Source organism: Gobio gobio, assembly GCF_949357685.1.
Source record: "Gobio gobio genome assembly, chromosome: 8".
In the NCBI taxonomy this organism is placed as follows: domain Eukaryota; kingdom Metazoa; phylum Chordata; class Actinopteri; order Cypriniformes; family Gobionidae; genus Gobio; species Gobio gobio.
Genome location: NC_137114.1, coordinates 16,450,480 through 16,469,682, shown reverse-complemented (window position 1 = coordinate 16,469,682; position 19,203 = coordinate 16,450,480). Strand labels below are relative to the sequence as shown.

At 38.7% G+C, this 19,203-nt stretch overlaps 1 protein-coding gene across 2 annotated transcripts in view; it reads left to right on the top strand.

Moving 5' to 3' along the window:
- The window catches only part of fndc3a (fibronectin type III domain containing 3A), a 135,958-nt gene that overhangs the window by 31,193 nt on the left and 85,562 nt on the right, over positions 1 to 19,203 (top strand). For both annotated transcript variants that reach the window (XM_079824336.1, XM_079824335.1), the window contains exon 2: positions 759 to 921. In XM_079824336.1, the coding sequence (XP_079680462.1) occupies positions 799 to 921 (123 nt within the window). In that variant the 5' untranslated portion in view covers positions 759 to 798. The remainder of the gene's footprint in view (positions 1 to 758; positions 922 to 19,203) is intronic.

The window sequence follows — 19,203 nt, the reverse complement described above, 5'->3', positions numbered from 1 at the left end:
TAAAATTATGTCATTATTTACTCACTCTATTGTTTCAAACCTGTATTCATTTCACGATTACAGAATTTTCATTTTTGAGTGAACTATCCCTTTAATGTTAATACAACAACAAGCTGCTCTTGACTGAAAAACTAATACAGTAGCTTTAATAAGAATCAGTGTATATTTTATAGTGAAGTCTATGTAGTGTTTTATTTTTACATTTATTCATTCAGTTTCATACGTAAATGCTGCTGTACAGCTCTGAGCTGCCAGTGTAAATCTTTATATATATATTTTATATTATACAATACACTAGGAATGTGTACAAGGGTTTTTTTTAAGTAAAGTTTTAAGTTTAAGGTAGGTTTTTCAATTCTTTTAAGTAAAATAAAGAAAGAGTATTGCAATAAAATTTTTTTCTTTATTCTCCTTAACCTCTTGCTGTTCCTGTCGCCTAAGAATAGAATAACAAAAAATTTATGTGACAAGCCATCAGAACCGAACCGAACCGAAAACCGTGCAAAAACCGCGGTATGTACTGAACCGTGGACTAACTGTATTGTTGCATCCCTAATAGCTATACATAAAACGTGATCCATTGTCAAAATGTAGCTAAAATCTCATATTTAAATTTCTAAGTTTGTGAGAAATTGAGTATTTCATAATTATTATATCTGGAATATACATGTAACATGCATGCAGTGATTGTGACCATTCCGAACAAGTGTTTTTTAATGGCAGAATTGAATTCTAGATTGAATCCTTTGTGGTTTCAGGAGCAAGCAGTGCCTCTCCTGTAGTGTGGATGAGGGAGTCATGGCTGAACACACCTCCCCACTGGAGTCAGGCCAGTTGCTCAGCCCAGACATCCCAATGCTCACCTCCCCGCCGCCCCCTTCGCACCCGCCCAACATCGTCAACGGAGATGGACCACAACAGGTAGGATAAGTCCGCATCGGTTTTTCATCAAGTCCTTGAGCTATGTTCTGCAGAAAAAGCAATTTTCTACCCAGCAAACCGCTGAGGTTCTGCTGAAATAATTTCTCATGACAGACTCGTTTATACGGTTCTGCTGAACGCAGGAGAGCAAGCTAAGCCAGGGCTGTCCTTTGATATGATAATATATGAGAATGAGTGGGCGTTATAGTTAATGATGATGTATGTAAATATTTATGTCATTTCTGTTTTTTATCTAATCTGTAATGGTTTTTTTTTTTTCAATCTTTTGAATTCAGCAGTTATTGGATTTAAAGGGGTCATGAATTGAGAAATCTAAATTTCCTTGAACTTTTGACATATAAGAGGAACCGAAAATGTCCTTGTTAGTCAAAAAACAGCTTTTATTGAAACCAACCACAGCGAACAACTGGTTGTGGAATGTGCCTATGACAGATACAGTTGGTGAAACACTGCCTATGCAGAAGATCAACTTCATTGCCACTTTGGCCCCGCCCACTTGCGTGTTAGTGAGATGAGAAGGAGAGAAGAACAATACAGGATCACTGGACCTTAATTATAATATTATCTAATTAACGCTTCCTTTTAAAATCGCTGGAGCTGTCAATCAAACGGCGCGAGTTTATCAGTGACTGAGTTCTGGACTCTTGCCAAAACTCCCATTATAAGCAACAAATCTCTTATTTACACCATGGATTGTACTGTTATGATGAAAGCATTCGTTAGTGTGCAGAAATCGAGTTGCAATGACGAGATCACTGGATTCATGCGGCTACAATGCTCATCACTGCAACCTTTCATGCCATGATCTAAATATTATGCCGTAGATATAAATATAATCCTATAATCAACACTTTTCACGATTAGTTAAGAGCTGTACGAGTTGAGAGCTGTAATAGTAACATGCTAAAACTTTCATGTGCAAAGATGTCAGCCAATCACAGCAGTGGGAGTTTAATTAAAGTCTCACAGCAGACACGCCCCTTCAAATACAGCATTCAAATCAGGAGGCTAAAACAGGGTAGGAAATATGCCTTTTATTTCTAAATTGTGACAGTTTTTGCTGTAAAAATCATACTCAAGAATCAATTTCGACATCAATCGATGCTCATGACTCCTTTAAAATAAAGTATATATTCTTCTACCTTATTTATTAGCAATACTAACGCTTATATTTTGTATTAAAGCATTTTAAAACAAGCAAAGTGGAGTTGTGAGAAACAAACCGGTTACTTTGATTGTGCAACTCTATTGCCAAAAAGTACACAAGCCTCTTTTAAGACTTCAGACTTACTTTTGCAATAGTTTTAGAAGTGTCAAGAAAGAGTAATTATGCAAATAAATATAATCCAAAATAAATACAGCATAGGGCAGTTTCGGCAAAACCAGACTGAGCAGTTCAGAAGGGGAAGAGGTATGAGTAATGTGAAAAGCTTATTTTAGGTTTCCACAGCGTCTTAGTCTCGGACGCAAGTAAAATAATAATAAGGCTGGTTACAAGGGAGAGTATAATTCAAACCGATTTATTGAATAACTCCACACCGAACGGCATAGCACTTCTCTTCTCAAGTCTTCTGTCATTAGGTCCTACGGTTACTTAATATTACATGCGTTCTCCTCACTAGCTCCTAATATTACCTACTATTATCAACTAGTAAGTCATATCACCAACATCCAACTCAATGAAAAGACAAAGAATGTAATGTAAATAAACTAGTTAAATGCACTACTTAGTTTAAATTCATAAATGTAATCCATAATGGACGATTTAAAGGGGTGATGAATTGAGAAATCAACTTTCCCTTGAGTCTTTGATATATAAAAGTTAATTGTGATATAAGAATATCCTGTAAATTTCAGAGCTTCCTTGTTAGTCAAAGAAAAGCTTTTATTGACACCAGGCCCAGCAAACGCTCAATCTCAGAATATGTCGACCCTTGACGTCATCGAATGCTGAAACGCCGCCTCAACAGATAAATATGTACGCCAGCTTCTGTAGCCCCGCGCACCGACTCGTGGAGCTAAACGGATCGCGCTACAGAGCAATAAACATGCCGTTGGGGATTACAAATGATTGTGCAGTGCCTGGGCTCGACAGTAATGCAACATGTTAGTAACTGTTAGTTCTAATGCCTGATCTGAAATGTGATGATTCATGTAGTCAGATGTTCTGTGTCTGTGTTTCAGTAAATCAAACCAGTGACTAAACGTCAACTTGCGTTGTTTCTCTTAGTAGGATGAAAATAATCTGTTGTTTAACGGTGATTAAATTCTATTAAGAAAGCGATCAAAGAAAGCTCCCTTTGCAATCGTCTGAGCAGCGCACGAGCTGTCAATCAAACAGTGTACAGAATTACACTAATTTCGTTAGTGTACAGAAACTGATTTGATGACAAGATCACTGCTTTCATGCGCTCAACGTGTGTGTGATCGGCTACAATGATCATCACTGCAACCTTTCATGCCCCAATCTTAATATAATGCCATAGATCTAAATATAATGCCATAGATCTAAATATAATGCCATAGAACTTAATATAATGCCACAATCTTAATATAATGCCATATATCTTAATATAATGCCACGATCTTAATATAATGCCTCAATCTTAATATAATGCCATATATCTAAATATAATGCCATAGATCTAAATATGATGCCATAGATCTTAATATAATGCCACAATCTTAATATAATGCCATAGATCTAAATATAATGCCATAGAGCTAAATATAATGCCACAATCTTAATATAATGCCACAATCTTAATATAATGCCACATATCTAAATATAATGCCATAGATCTTAATATAATGCCACAATCTTAATATAATGCCACATATCTAAATATAATGCCACATATCTAAATATAATGCCATAGATCTTAATATAATGCCATAGATCTAAATGTAATGCAACACTTTTCACGATTAGTTAACCATGAGAGCTGTAATAGTAAAAACACGCTAAAAGAGAGAGGGTAATACTTAGCTGTTTCAAATGGAAAGACGTTAGCCAATCATAGCAGTGGGTGTTTACTCTGAAGTCTCCCAGCGGACACGCCCCTTAAAACAGAGCGTTCAGCGCAGAGGGCTAAAATCAGGGTAGGAAAAATGCCTTTTATTTATAAATTATAACAATTTTTGATGTAAAAAGCATTCTAACATTATAAGTGCACCCAAGGAAACATCATAAAACAATAAAAAAAAAACTTTAAGATGACATGGAAACTGTAATCGATATTAGCTGTAAATATCCTGATCATAGCATTGCTGGCTATCTATGTCTTAATATTTCATAGTCGTGACACACGGACGTGGTGTAAAACAAGGGGCAAATAAATAATTAGGGCTAGAACTAACAATAATATTTTTCAGATTAATCGAATAATGTAACTATTATTTTTCCCAGTTAATCTATTTTTTATTTTCGGAATAGTCGATAAATCATGTGGTTAATTTACCAGTAAATAATAAATGTAATGAATCAATCTATGAACTTTTACCTAATGATCCTATTAATGACAAAAGTCAAAAGGTTTAATGCCTCATTTGTAAAGGTGTTTATTATGGCTGCTTTCACAGTCACTTTTTGTGATTTTCAGCAGCAACTGCATACAAGTGTGAATCCTGAAATGTTTTGTTCATTCAGGAGATTAAAGTGGCTGCTTGAATATGTTCATTCAGCTGTATGATCAAACAGCTAAAGTCACAAACGCTTTCTAATGAACCATAGCGACAGTATCAAACATAGTGGTGTCCATAAAACCATGAAGTTTTACAATGATTGTGACACGCGTTATTAAAGGATTAGTTCACTTTAAAATGAAAAGTACCCCATGATTTACTCCTAGGTGTATATGACTTTCATCTTTCTGATGAACACAATCGGAGTTATATTAATACATATCCTGTTTCAATGGCAGTGAATCAATACCTCATAACCGTACTCCGCAATAGTTCCTTATATAAAAATTGTAACAACCTCATTTTATATGGTTCAAATTTATTGACTGTTTTATTCAAATTAACCATTTGTCATACATACAAGCATACATTTGGGTAATGATAAACAGTTAAAACCACGCATATAGCTCTTCACTACCATGGTAAAATCTAACTATGGTTTCCATGGTGTTTGTGTGAAAAACCATAGCCTAAATACATTTAGTATATATGCACAAATTCTATAGCTTAATCACAAAAAATACTGTAATTATATTCCATTACTCCAATAGATGTCTACATTAAAGGGATGGTTCAACCAAAAATGAAAATTAGCCAATAATTTACTCACCCTCAAGTCATCCTAGGTGTATATGACTTTCATCTTTCAGACGAGTTGTATTACAAAAGTCCAGGCTAATCCAAGCATTAGAAGTGGATTAATAGTTGCTCTGTTTTTGAAGTCCATAAAAACTGCATCTGCCCATCAAATAACGTGCTCCACACGGCTCTGGGGTGTTAATAAAGGCCTTCTGAAGCGAATCGACGCGTTTGTGTAAGAAAAATATCCATATTTAAAACTTTATCAAGTAAAATTTCGGCCGACCGCCTTCCCTGTTCAATTTATGGAAAAATTGTTGAAAGTTCCCCTGCCAATCGAAAGACTAACGCGATCAGGTCGGCTCGTCATGACGTCACGTACGCATCTTGAGTTTCACTTTCAACATTCAACACTTTTCCATGGAAGACGGTCGGTCGAAAGTTTTCTTGATAAAGTTTTAAATATGGATATTTTTCTTACACATACGCGTCGATTCGCTTCAGAAGGCCTTTATTAACACCCCGGAGCCGCATGGAGCAGTTATTTGACGGACAGATGCACTTTTTATGGACTTCAAAAACAGAGCAACTATGAATTAGGGATGCAACAATACAGTTAGTCCACGGTTCAGTACATACCTCGGTTTTTAACCACGGTTTTCGGTTCAGTTCGGTTCTGATGGCTTGTCACATCAGTTTTTTGCTATTCTATTTTAAAGCGACAGGAACAGCAAGAGGTTAAGGAGAAAAAATATATTTTTTTTTATTGCAATACTCTCTTTATTTTACTTAAAATAATTGAAAAACCTTAGTTAAACTTAAAACTTTACTTTAAAAAAACCCTTGTACACATTCCTAGTGTATTGTATAATATGAAATATATATATATAAAGATTTACAGTGGCAGCTCAGAGCTGTACAGCAGCAGTTAAGTATCGAATTTAATGAATGAATAAATGTAAAAATAAAACACTACATGGACTTCACTATAAAATATACATTGATTCTTATTAAAGCTACTGATTAGTTTTTCAGTCAAGAGCAGTGAGTGATTTTCTCTTTGTCTTTTGTTGTTGTATTAACATTAAAGGGATATTTCACTCAAAAATGAAAATTCTGTCATCGAGAAATGAATACAGGTTGGGAACAATAGAGTGAGTAAATAATGACAATTCTAGAGGTGAACTGTCCCTTTAAGGGCAGCGTGTTCACAATAGGCTGCGCTGCTTTCAATTTAAGACCTGCATGCATCTAATATACAGACGGACGCTGATTTTACTTTCACTTTAGACATAACCGACTGTTTATGTTAACCTTGTGTGTATTTGACAGTATTAGTGCAGTAAGACGACTATTTAGTCCAGTAATCACGTGTTTGACAGGCGTTTAGTGCGCGCGCTCGGAAAAGCGCATGTTAAAACCACGCATAAGCACGTGAATTAAATGTTTAACCATGCATATAATGAACTTTCGTGATTGTGAATAACTATAGTATTCCATTAGTATAACTCTACCATTAACGTGTGATTTGAATGTATGTCGCGTTGTTCAGTATTGGGATGGAGGCAAATTATAGAATTTGTAGAAAAATAATTAATTAAATGCAAAAAACGCAATTCACAAGCATGTATTGAACCGTGAATGCCGTACTGAACGGTTCAATATTATATTGAGAATTGTGGCATCCCTACTATGAATCAAATTCTATGCTTGGATTAGCATGGACTTTTGTAATATAAATCCGATTTTATTCGTCTGAAAGAAGAATGTCATATACACCTAGGATGACTTGAGGGTGAGTAAATTATGGGCTAATTTTCATTTTTGGGTGAATTATCCCTTTAATAATGTAATAAAATTCTATATGAATATACCACATTTCTGCCACAATACCATGTTTACATAGCCTGACGTCGTCATACTCAATTCTAGTCAGCATATGAGTCTGATTCTTCTTCATTGGGCTGTGATTATGGGGCGTTTCAACCGAACCAGGAAAGACCTCAATTGGATAGACCTACAACCAATCAGAGCAACGGAGCGACGCATAGTTGTCAACAGAACTCGACTGCACGCACGCTGAAGGAAGTAGAAGAAGAAGATGAGTGTAAATGATCTTTCCGGTGTTGTAAAAAGAATTTAAGGATACACGAGTACTGACCAACACGTCATCATTTTTGAGAGAAATAGTGAAGGTGAACGCATATATGAACAAGTTCTCCGTTTCGAATAAGAATGAATTCAGCCCAAGCGCTCTTCGGTGACGTGGATGATTACGTTACTGTTGATCATCTGTCCATCATCGTATAAAGCCCGCCCTGACAATTTAATTGGTCCGAACAGCTCCTGTTCGAGCATAGTTGCTCCACAAACGGATCAAGTCCAGACCAAATTTCCCAAACTCAGATGTTGTTGGCTGGGCTAAATTCGGCTGGCATCCAGGCTAATGTTTACAGTCGGTGTTACTACAGTACATCCATGGTAAATGATAGTGATTTGATCGTTTTAACGCCCAGCCCTAATTGGGGGCGACGAATTCCACGCAAAAATCCACTAATTTATGCAATCGAGTACGTCACCACATCGTTACATTTAAGATCACTGCAATATTTATGATGCTGCTTAAAAAACCCTTACAATGTGCCATTAAATATTAATCATTTAGTGAGTTGCTGCACAGCAATTGTTCTTGTCATGTGTTTAGCATGTTTACAGTGTTACTATTCCGTCGTCATAGACGAGGAGTGGCGTAACTCCCAAAGTGTCGGCATCAGCTCTTATGGCTCTGGGCATTCACTGCGTCACTGACCCTGACCCGGCACGGAGACGTGTGATAGTGGGAGTAAAGGCCACGGAGAGGAGCTGTCCATCCGTCGCTGGCCCCTGGGGCTGTCATGGCGAGAGTCAGTGGCCGTGACAAGGCTTGGTGCTACTGCTGTCACTCTCGCGAACGTCAGGCTGATTTCTCTTAAGTGACCGTGACTGCTGTTCCAAAGAAGAAGAAACCATGCCTTTTCACCTTGTTTGAGTGCGTCATGTTTTGGTGTGTTCTCATTGGTAATTACCATGCAATGAGTAATTTCACACTTATGTACACTTGTGGCTTGAAAAATGATGGTGCTCTCAGATAAGTGTTAACCATTGTTTCAGGCTCTTTTAAGATGTAAATCCTCAAGCCTGAAGAATGCTGGAAGTTGTTTAAGGACGTATTACTCACCCACTTTATGTAGTGGAAGTCTATCTAGGTCCGGCACGGAGACGTGTTTTTAATAGCGTGCTGTTGACTTTCAACTCCCTGCAGCGATCGCCTGACAAGCCCTTCCCAATCATCCCTATGGTCCACTGAGCACTTAAAGAGGCAGAAAATGCATACACACCGCCCCCTGCCTCAAATCTTCCATTCCTTTTCATCCCCTTCATTTTTATCACCTTCTGCTCTCCTCATTCATAAAACCACAGGTTGCAGAATTGCATTGCCAAGCAAAGGCTTTCATTGAAATGGCTTGCGTAGAGCACGGAATCTATACAACGGCAATTGTTTTTTTAATACCTTTACCCTACTTTTTCTTGGTGTCTAGACGCAGTGGAAAGCAAGATTAGGATGCAGACGCTTTCTTTCGTTAGGGAACAGGTGGATAACGCCTGTCAAGATCCACATATGCAAGAGATAGCATGATGGGTTTCATGTCACGCCTCCACAGCAGTGCAAGAATACAAATGAATCTTTACCAGTGTGAAATGCCAAGGCTAGCTAAGAGATAATTAGCACGCAAGCATGTGTTTGTTTGTGCCTTTGGCATTTCTCTTCATATGTTGGCCTTTTATTCCTACAACTAATCACGACCGTGGCGCCTCTCCAGGTGTGTGTTTGATGTTTGCAACAGGGAGAGCTCAAGGTAAAGCAAGTGACTCCTGGTGTTAGCTGGTGTGCTTGTGTAAGAGAGACTGGGTAAGGAGTTTTCAGCAGACCCGAAGTCCCCGTGACCCTGGACCGAGTGACACATCCTGGCGAAAACAGTAGTGACAACGTGCCATGATGACTTATGCCTCTGACCTGACCTTTCCCACTGGACTCTCACTCAGCAACCGGGTTCCCTCCTCCCTTTTCCTGTGTGCAGTGTAGCACTTGTGCATTTGACATCGCAGTTGCAACGGGGGAAGTGTGGCAACACCGCTGCTCTTCCATGAAAACAAAGTGGAATACATGCTCAGTGATTCAGTTTCTATTCGCTTCCCCCCTCCTAGCTACGTCTATGTCTCTCCTCTCTACTCCCTGCAGGCCTGCCTGCCTGTTTGTCTGTGCTAGAACCAGAACAAGATGAATCAGGCCATTGTTTATCAATACTTACTAATAGGTGCCCGGCTGTTCTCTTCATTGTAAAGATTTGGTGGAACCCCACTTCCTCCCTCCTCCCTCCTCCCAGCAAGAGGCCTTTTACGCTTTCATTTATTTGCCTTTTCCTCCCTCTGCCTTGGATCGTTTCAGGGTTTTTATGTGGTCTTCAAACACTTTGGTTTTATGTGCACCAGGCTTTTTGAAGCAGCGGTCAGGCTTACCTTAAGAGCAAAAACTCTAAACAGAGTAGAATGGGCCACTCTGCAGGAAGCCTGTGCTGGATAAGAACAGCATGATCTTAGTTGTGCCGAAAAGCCTCTCATATAAATGGCTCTAAATCGACCAGGAAGCACTGATATGTTTTTGATTCACTTTCCTTTTGGTCTCATACGCTCTTTTCTGTTAACAGGAAGTCAAAGCGAAAGCCAGTCATATGTCTCACATAAAGCTGACGAAATGTTTACTTTGATTGGTCTGTAAAACAATTGACCTATCCGTAAGCCCCTCCCCTCGAATGCAGATGAGACGATGGCAGTTGAGTATCATCGGTTTGATGGTGTTTGTGCTACAAAAATGTAACACTGATTCCAGGTATCCTGACAAGAATTTCTGGTTGTCATATACTCTCATTGATTAGGATTAAATTTAGTAAGTCCATGTTAACGGTCAAACCTAACTGTTCTCACATCATGTAGTTCAGAAACACATAAACAAAGATCTATTCAGTGCCTCTCCATATTAAACTGGTTAAATGTAAATGAATTTAATCTTACCCTGCGGTAGAGGGCTGCATTGGGATTGAGTCCCGCCGGGTCCCGCGGGACCCAACGTAAATCTCGCGGGAGCGGGCGGTTTGAATTTTGCTGCGGGCGGGAACGGGCGGCTAAAAAAAACACAGCGGGAATCGGCGGGATAGGGAGGTTGCCTAACGACATGATGGAGAAGATGTCAATAGATGATGTAGAAAAGAACCTCAAACGAGGTATTTACAGCACAAAAGCTAAGCAAGGAAAGTCTGACATTTGGAGAAGTTTCTCAATTGTTTTGGTAGGCAAAGTCATGCGGTATAACGTTATATGTCTCCACATATTGCGCAGCTGGCAAATACATAGATACTTGATCATACCTCACCAAAAACGCTCAGCACTCCCTGCAGGTCAAGTTGACTGTTTGGTGTTTTTGACAAACAATACATAGAAGTTTAGTGAGTGGAATTGGATTGTTTCTAAATGTCCGTTTGCTATTTTGTGTTCACATTACGTTCTGTTGAAGCATGTTTTCTCAGGTTTCCTTTCAGTCGGAACTGACCGACGAATTGGGATCTGTTTTTTGTTTCTCAATCTGGTTTTCTGTTTTCTGTTTTGCAAAGCAGTCTATTTTTATGTGCAAAGTTTTTGATAAAAACGAAATTATATTTGAATGTATTTGGCCTTTTTTTTTTTTTACATGCAGGCCAGGGAAACGAAACAAACAACCCCATGAATCTCTTTAATAATATCAATACAAATATGTGTTTTTTTCCCCCTGCGGGACGGGAGAAGACACAAAATCAATGCATCTCTATTATTGTGCGGGAATAAATTCTCGGAGTTTTGCGGGAGCGGGCGGGAGTGGACATACATATTGCGGGAGCGGGCGGGAGTGTAACACATACGTTGCGGGAGCGGGCGGTAATGGTCAGAAATTCGGCGGGTGCGGGCGGGAGCGGGATGAAGAAAACAGTCCCGCGCAGGGCTCTACCCTGCGGTACATGAACGGTGTTGATCCTGGATGTTGCCATCTGTGATCGTGACGAGCGTAACATGAGACTTCTCCCATTTGCATTGTCATATGTAAACCCTAGTTACCAAATTAATCTTGTTACCCACCATATTTATTTAAAAATCGTTTATATATCCCTGGTATATTTAAGTCCCACTCTAATGCTCCTCGACGAGAGGTGGTCCTTCTGTGTCCAAAAACCTCTTGGGACAAGGTTTTCACACTGTCAGCTGTCATTGTAAGACATTTAGTAACTCTGTTTGTTTGTCCGAGTTAGCGGCAGTAACTAATGGGGTCGGGGCTTACCGTTAGGGCTATTCCAATTTAATGAATATTAATGCCATATGTTATTAAAGTTTTATGTATTTGTGCATTCATATAATGCAGTTCAATTGGGAAAGCAACAGGTTGTCTAAATAAGGAGAAAACTCTGAAAATTTCTCAAAGTTACTTTTATGAATCACCATCCTGGACAAAAATGAGGCGAAGAGAGATGCCAAAACTAGTTCTGAAGGTTCGGTCTATCTCACCAATACTCTGGCCTTCTCGTCGCAGTTTTATTCTATATCCACTTACAAAATTACTGTTTCACAATGTGTATTTTATCGTGAGGTAGTTTGTTTTAGGCTGGCCACACGCATGAAGATTGTAATCCCCATTTTGGCCTGATTCGATGCTTGTTGCAAAATACTTTTTGACTAAAGAAATCCTCAATTGTGTGGTGTCATATTGATTATTTTACTGCTGTCGATTGTCTTGGAGCCTGCACAATCGGTCCCAAAACATCAGAGGCAGCCCAATCAAGACTCTTGATCGGCTGCCTCTGATGTGATACCCACGATAGCCAATGAGATCGAGCAAGCTTCACCAACTAGACGTTGCATCCTTCTATAACTGAAACTTGGTAGCCACAAACATGCCACGGAAGTGGAGTATTGAGAAAGATCTTCACCCGCATTTTCTCCTTTGCTTTTCTTTCCGTAAAACAAAACTCACGCCAGGAGAACCAGCTGACGATGTCGATCGTCCTCCATTTGTCACGTTTGATCTCGCGAGTCTGTGAAATGTTACTACAATCGACAGGTGTGTGGTCTTGCGGTCCGGACAAATCTTCCAGTGTGTGCATTCAAATGATTATAAGGCTATGTCTATGGTCTCCCACAGTTTTAAAATCGGTTGAGATTGGAAAATCCTCTAGTGTGTCCTAGGCCTTACTCAACCCTAAACTCCATTTTGTTTAGGAACGCATTACCCTACTTCATTAAACAGCTTTTAAGCACACAAAGAAATTACCCCACCATGATGCGGATAATGAGGCTCTTTTATCGAGTGAGTCAGTTGGGTGATACGAAAGTGAATGCCCCCTCACCCTCCTGCTCTGCTCAACACCATCCTGACGAGAGGAGGTGGACAGAGGACGCACAGCTGGGCCTAAGGCCAGAGCCGGGGGTGGATTCATGTGTCGTGGCCGTGATACCACGCAGTGCCTGAGTTACGGGCATTCATCGAGCCGTGCCCTCTGAAACCATAAAATGGCTGAACCAAACATTAATCTTTCCCTTTGTCCCCACTCCCCCCCCTACACACACACGTTACTCCTCCCTGTGCTCATTGGTGAACTAAGCAATGTTTCCATAGCAATGAGTTTCTGTCTTTGTCTCTCTCCCTCTCTCTTGTGGGTGTCTCACTTATCACCTAATAGGAGAGAAAATGGACAATTCTTTGTAGAGCTGACAGTCATCTCAAGTAACCATTTCCCATTCACTGTTGTGGAGCAGAATTCTCACTCTTGTCGACACCATCATGTGAAAGGAGTTTGATCAATAGGGTGAGGTTGCTTTCACATAATGGCTCCGTACAATGCCGGTTCTCTCCCATTCACCTATAGTTCAGGTTCACCTATAATGTTGTCATGAAATACAAATTGCAGATATTAGTCCAGCCTTGATGTTAGCAGGCTTTGGATTGGGGGCGCATATTCTTTGTAATCCGTCGAAGGTCGCACCTTGTCGAAATGTAATGTGCCTCAGATTGACTGTCAAAGATCAAGAGCTTTCTTTTGTTTTACTACTCAAAAGTGCTTTATTGTGAGAGCTTATGTTTACGTTTATTCATTTAGCAGACTCTTTCACCCTAACCTATATTTCCCGTTTTATTATAAAGCCATCTCTTCAAATAGCTTTCCTATAGATAAACACCTGTAATTACACTTCAAATGCACTGAACATTGAGTTTAGCTGATTGCCATCGCATTCCCCACTAACAAAAATATTTAGCCTTTGTGTGGCACATCAGGCTTGAGGAGAGCAAGTCAAGCGAGGAGGAGGTGGAGGAAATGACCACTGCTGCAAAAGGCCTTATTGGACCAACAGCATCACCCACTCTTACCAAAGGCACGATGCCTTGAGGCTCTTTGCTATGTAAATCAATAATTCTCACTGTAAGGCTCTTCTCCCAGAGCTTTCTGAGGTCTCTTGCTTTGCAACAGTAACACAAAGTGCCACAGGCCTGTGTATGTCTGTGTTTGACTCAATTCAGTTAGTGCGGCATTAGCTGCAGTATTACTAATGCTAAGAACAGACTATTGAGCTATATTCTGAGTCATCTAAAGCAGAGAAAAGTTGGAAACCACTGGAAAAAGAGCTTTGAGATGATGCCTCTGCCAGGAAGTCTGAGGCTATGAGAGCCTATGTCTTCATTTCTGCATGGCACCGTCATCCAGAGGCTCACACATTTCTGTTTCGTGTCACTCCAGCTGCAGTGCCACGTTGTCACACAGTAAACAATTAAAGAGGAACAAATAGTGAGGAACCTGAGCCCTGACTCATCGGAGAAGCACAGACGTCAGTTGCTAACAGCCGTGAACGCAACGGCACCACTGGCCCATCTCCAGGGTAATAAAGCCAGCGCTAACCACTGTAGCTGTGTTTGCTAATCACTCTCGCTTCCCCCCCCCACCCCTTCCTGATGGCCTTGTGCCTAAACCCGGCAAGTTCAGCCTGGCCGTGACGCATTAGAGCAACAATGTTCCCATCTCTAATCTTTGCTCGTGCAAATCATTGTCACTCAACCACCTGGATACTAAATCTCTTATCTCTGACATTTTACTGCCTCAATTTATAGTCTGAACATATTAAATAAATTGGCTGCCAGTTTGCTTGAATATGTAGAGAGACAAAATAAGTAGATGAACACCTCAAAGAGGTATTGTATTTGGATAATTCAGGATCATTTCATATTTTAATTCAGGTTCATATGGGTGTGGAGAGGGTTTTGCAGAGCCCACTGCGGAAGCAACTGCGCATCATGACATGACCACTTTACAATGCAAATGTAGCAGAATCGCCTTGACCCATAGCATTACAGTAAATTCACATTCGCATTACAGTCAATTCACTATCATCAAAAATCCATTTAAAGACAATTACTGTCAAGCATCAAGTCGCCTTCATTGCAATTTGTTCTTTTCATTGTGTGGTCTGAAGGTTTTATTGTGAGGACTGTGATGGGTTTTACGCTTGGTTATTAGCAGGGGTCTAAACCGGTTCAAGGAACGAGAACAAAAACCGGAAAGGAACAAACTGTAACTGGAACGTAAACTAAAATGGAAACCAAATCAAGATAAATCACTCGGAACAGAATCGCATATTGAAATTGCCATTAACCAAGAATAGCGTCATTTTGTCGTTCTTTTTGATATTTTAATTGTCGTTCAATCATGAATTCAAATAGTACGACATATGCCAATGTGATGTTGATGCATCCAACGTGAGTGAAATGCCAGCTTTCAGTTGTCAAGTCAAAATAGAAAAGTCGCAATGGAAATGTGGGCAGGTAATATGCAGCATGGTGTGCATTTTGAACCCAGCGAAAATTGCAGGATAGTGTTGAACCAACTGATGTTCATTTCGTTTTTTTCCCCCTGACCGACAATCAATGCCTGTTAACTGATCATAAACCATTAGCTGACAAGATTGTTAAATTAAATTACATTAGAATGGATAAGTGTCTTTGACCCATTATAAATATCAATTTATTTCCCAAGATTTAGTTTTTACAAATGCGTAAATAGCAATATAAACAACAGAACGTGAGGATTCGTGTCTCATCACGCACCTGCAGCGCTTTCATGAATGGAGAAAAACTAAACAAAATGTATATTTAGGAATAAATAGGCCTTTTTGCAAAATGTATTGAATTTTAAATAATTACAGATTAACAAAACAAAAGAAAAACATGTGAGACAAGTAGTATATGCTGAGTTTCGGTTAATTTTTGTGACACACTCCAAAAACGAATTAATGGAAAGGAAACCGAGACGGTAGAAAGTGGGATCCTATTAATTTACAAAAGCACTTTTTTTTAATTGTGAGTGTACACAAATCAACTTAAACCCTTTACAATATCGAATTATGTCTTACGCCAGGTTCACACCTACTCCGTTTGCAGTGCGTATGCAACACGCAGTCAATGTGCTTTCACATATGACAAATTTGATGTATTCGCGGTTGTATTCCACAAACACATTTATGCATTAATTTCATTTCAAATATAGAAATTGTCACTGAAATTGTTTTTTCAGCATTGTTGTCTTTAATATACAATCTTTCATTGACGTATTCACGTTTAAGCGCACTAAATTTAACATTATTCTATTCAATATTATTCAATATTTACTTCTATATAGGTTTAGATATCAAGTTGTTCAAGCAGGTGCCAAAACATTTAATTGTGTTAAAATCACAAACATTTCAAATTAAAACATACAATTGACAAAACATTCGACTCTCAAGCCTTTTCTTTTGCGTTTAAATCTTTGTACAAGAAATCCTGCGGGTCATAAATAACTTTGTGCCAACCATTATGTCGCCTAGTTGAGGTTAGGTGTTTTAGTTTTCGTAGCTTTACCCTTGGCAAAAAGCCATGTGTTTAAATTATATGCATTTATGGTGAATTTTCATGTTAATCTATTTTCATGCGAACAATGCGCTTTCACTTTAAATCAGCGCACACAGCAAAAATGAACGCATTGGCTGAGCGCATCCCTGTGCAGTGTGAACGCTCTAACCTGTTAACATGGGCACCGCATACACTGCAAACGGAGTGTGTGAACCTGCCATTGGAACTATCTGTATGACCATAAATGACAGAGTATTTTAAGTTTTCCCTGTTATAAGGAAAATATTCAAGTGATTGTAATTTGTGCGGGTGCTTCGCACACACACATCATATTCTTGCACTGCTAGCTTGGCATTGCAGCCTGTTCATTATCAAAATATTAAGTCAACCAAACATATGAGAAGTTACACTGCTCAATTGAAATAGTCCATAGTACAATCTGCGTGGTTCAGCTTGAGCACCGCCTCACTGCGGTGTTATGCTAAACACATTTTTGCGCATGTGATGGATGATGTTTTATGTCGATATTGGAACAGAAGTTAAGTACAAAGCCTGTAGTTTACAGAATAAATAGTTTTGCATCCAAATACATTTGGATTTGTGATGAATGAGAGAGGTATGCTACATAAGCCAAAAGCTGCTTTCTGTTTCACTTTAAATTAATTTGTTTTGGCTTGAAGTTTATACAGCCTAGCTACTTATGTTTTTCATTCTTATTCTTTTCTGAATACTGTTAACTTTAGAGGATTTGTTGTGGAGTGAGGGGAACTAAAATAGCCTATAGGTATGTTTATAATGTTTGTAAACATTTACCGGTAGGCTATTCTACATTAATTTGTATTGTAATTATAAAACGTGACTTATACGTGATTTATCTTTTTTTTTTTTAATCTGTAGCATGTTTTTTAACCATGCAGCAAACAATGCAAATACTTTAAACCATTCAACTGGCCAAAATCTAAAAATATAAAAGATGAGATGTTATAAAAGATGCTTCTGTATTCGATATGACTAGTTGGCAAATACTAGACTAAAGGTCCTTGCACAATGAGTATTTTCGTATTGCGAAAAAATTCGCAAAACAATCCAAAATGGAGTCTTAAAGCCATGAGAATGATTGATTTTGTTGTCCTCTCTTCTTAAAAAGAGAAAAAGGAAGAGGAAAAATGAAAAACTATTGCTTAGCTATCTTGAGCACAATACTGTAAAATCTTTTGTACACCCTTTGTTTTGAAATCAGTACCTTTGTGAACCCGGTCCAAATTTTTTTATGACGGACAAAAATTTCGGAGGCAGTCTGTAAACGTGATTTAACACAATGTGAGGTCGTATTTATTTTTTAACATGCAAAATTTTAGGACAAGAATTTCGGACTCTGTGTGGACCTTAAGACTTAAGACGACTTTTTTTTTTTTGAGTAAAGAATACTCTGTGTTTATTATTATTATTGTTGTTGTTGTTGTTGTTGTTGTTGTTATTATTATTATTATTATTATTATTATTATTACATGCAGCGTTTCGGCGCAGCGCCACCTACTGGTCCGGAGATATGAAAAATGGCTGTTTTTGCTTATAACTTCTGAACCATTTGTAAAAGTGGTCTCCTTGGATTCGGGACGGCATGCCGAGTCGTCTGATATCCAATTTTACCATATCGGCCATTTTGAATTATGTGCTAAAATGCTGTATTTTATGAACGCATAAACGGATTGTTACGAAACTCGGTATAGGTCATAAGCACGATGCCCTGAAGGAGCATGAGTAGTTTTGAAACAGCGCCACCTTGTGGAGAATTTTTTTTCCCCAAAATGCTTATAACTTTGAGTGTGATTGACTTATTTTTATGGGAGTAACTTTTTTTGTCTCCTGAATCCTTGCCGAGTCCAACGATACCAGACTTGCCAGGTTTCGGTGTATGGTTTGTGCAGCGCGGTAATTTAGCGCTTAAAAAAACGTTAGCTGATATCTTTGAAACCGTTCGTCCGATCGAGACGAAACCAGCGTCAGAAGTTCAGAACATAGGTTGATAGCTATGTGCTAATGCTCAAATGTCAAAATATTGATTGTAAGGGGGAGTAAAATCCAATCAAAGTCAGGTGTCTGTCATTTTTTACGTGTTTTTTCATATAAATGTCTATAACTCCAAAACAAAATGAGATATTTTCTCCAAAATTGACACAGACATGTATGGGCTCACTCTGAGGACACATGGTAGGATTGTGCCTCTTGGTGGCGCTATAATAGAACAAAATATGACATTGGCTCTATACAACTCAATGTTTTAATTTGGGGTTTTAACATTTTTGCTTAATTTTCTTCAAATGTAATTTTTTAGTTGGTATACTGCTAGCTTCCTTGTTTGCTTCTGTTGCGCTTGGCCCCAGTATTGCTGCTTGCAGCTATATTTATTATTATTATTATTTTTAACTCAAACAGAGTTGCTAACTGTCTTACAATGACAGCCGGACCCCCTCCGATTGATGGCCAAACTTTACTGATAGTTTATGAAGTTTATTGCGTCCTTTTTAAAAAAAAAAATCTAAAAAAAATCACTGTAAGAGCTGAACAAACCAACCATAAGAAGTGCGCATTAATGTCTCGTTCACAAACTCTCCCTCTACGTTGCGTTATCATTAACATACACAGCAAATTATATAAAAACAATCATAGAACTAACAGTAAACAAACATATACAGACTGTATGCCTTTTCGGGGGTAACTGTAAACTTTGTATCTGAAAACAACTCTGATAAACTGCGAGTGCGAGCTCTCCCTTTCACTACTTGCATCGCTCCGTAGACTATAATACCCGTCAAAAAAGGAGTCCCTCCTTAGTAAGACCGATAATGTAGACCTTAAACATATCTAAATTCACAGAAATATCAAAAATCTAAACAAAAAAAAATTAGAAGATAAATCACAAAGTCTGTGACACAGAAGGACCACCTCTCGTCGAGGAGCATTTGAGTGGGACTTAAATATGCCATGGAGGGATACATAAA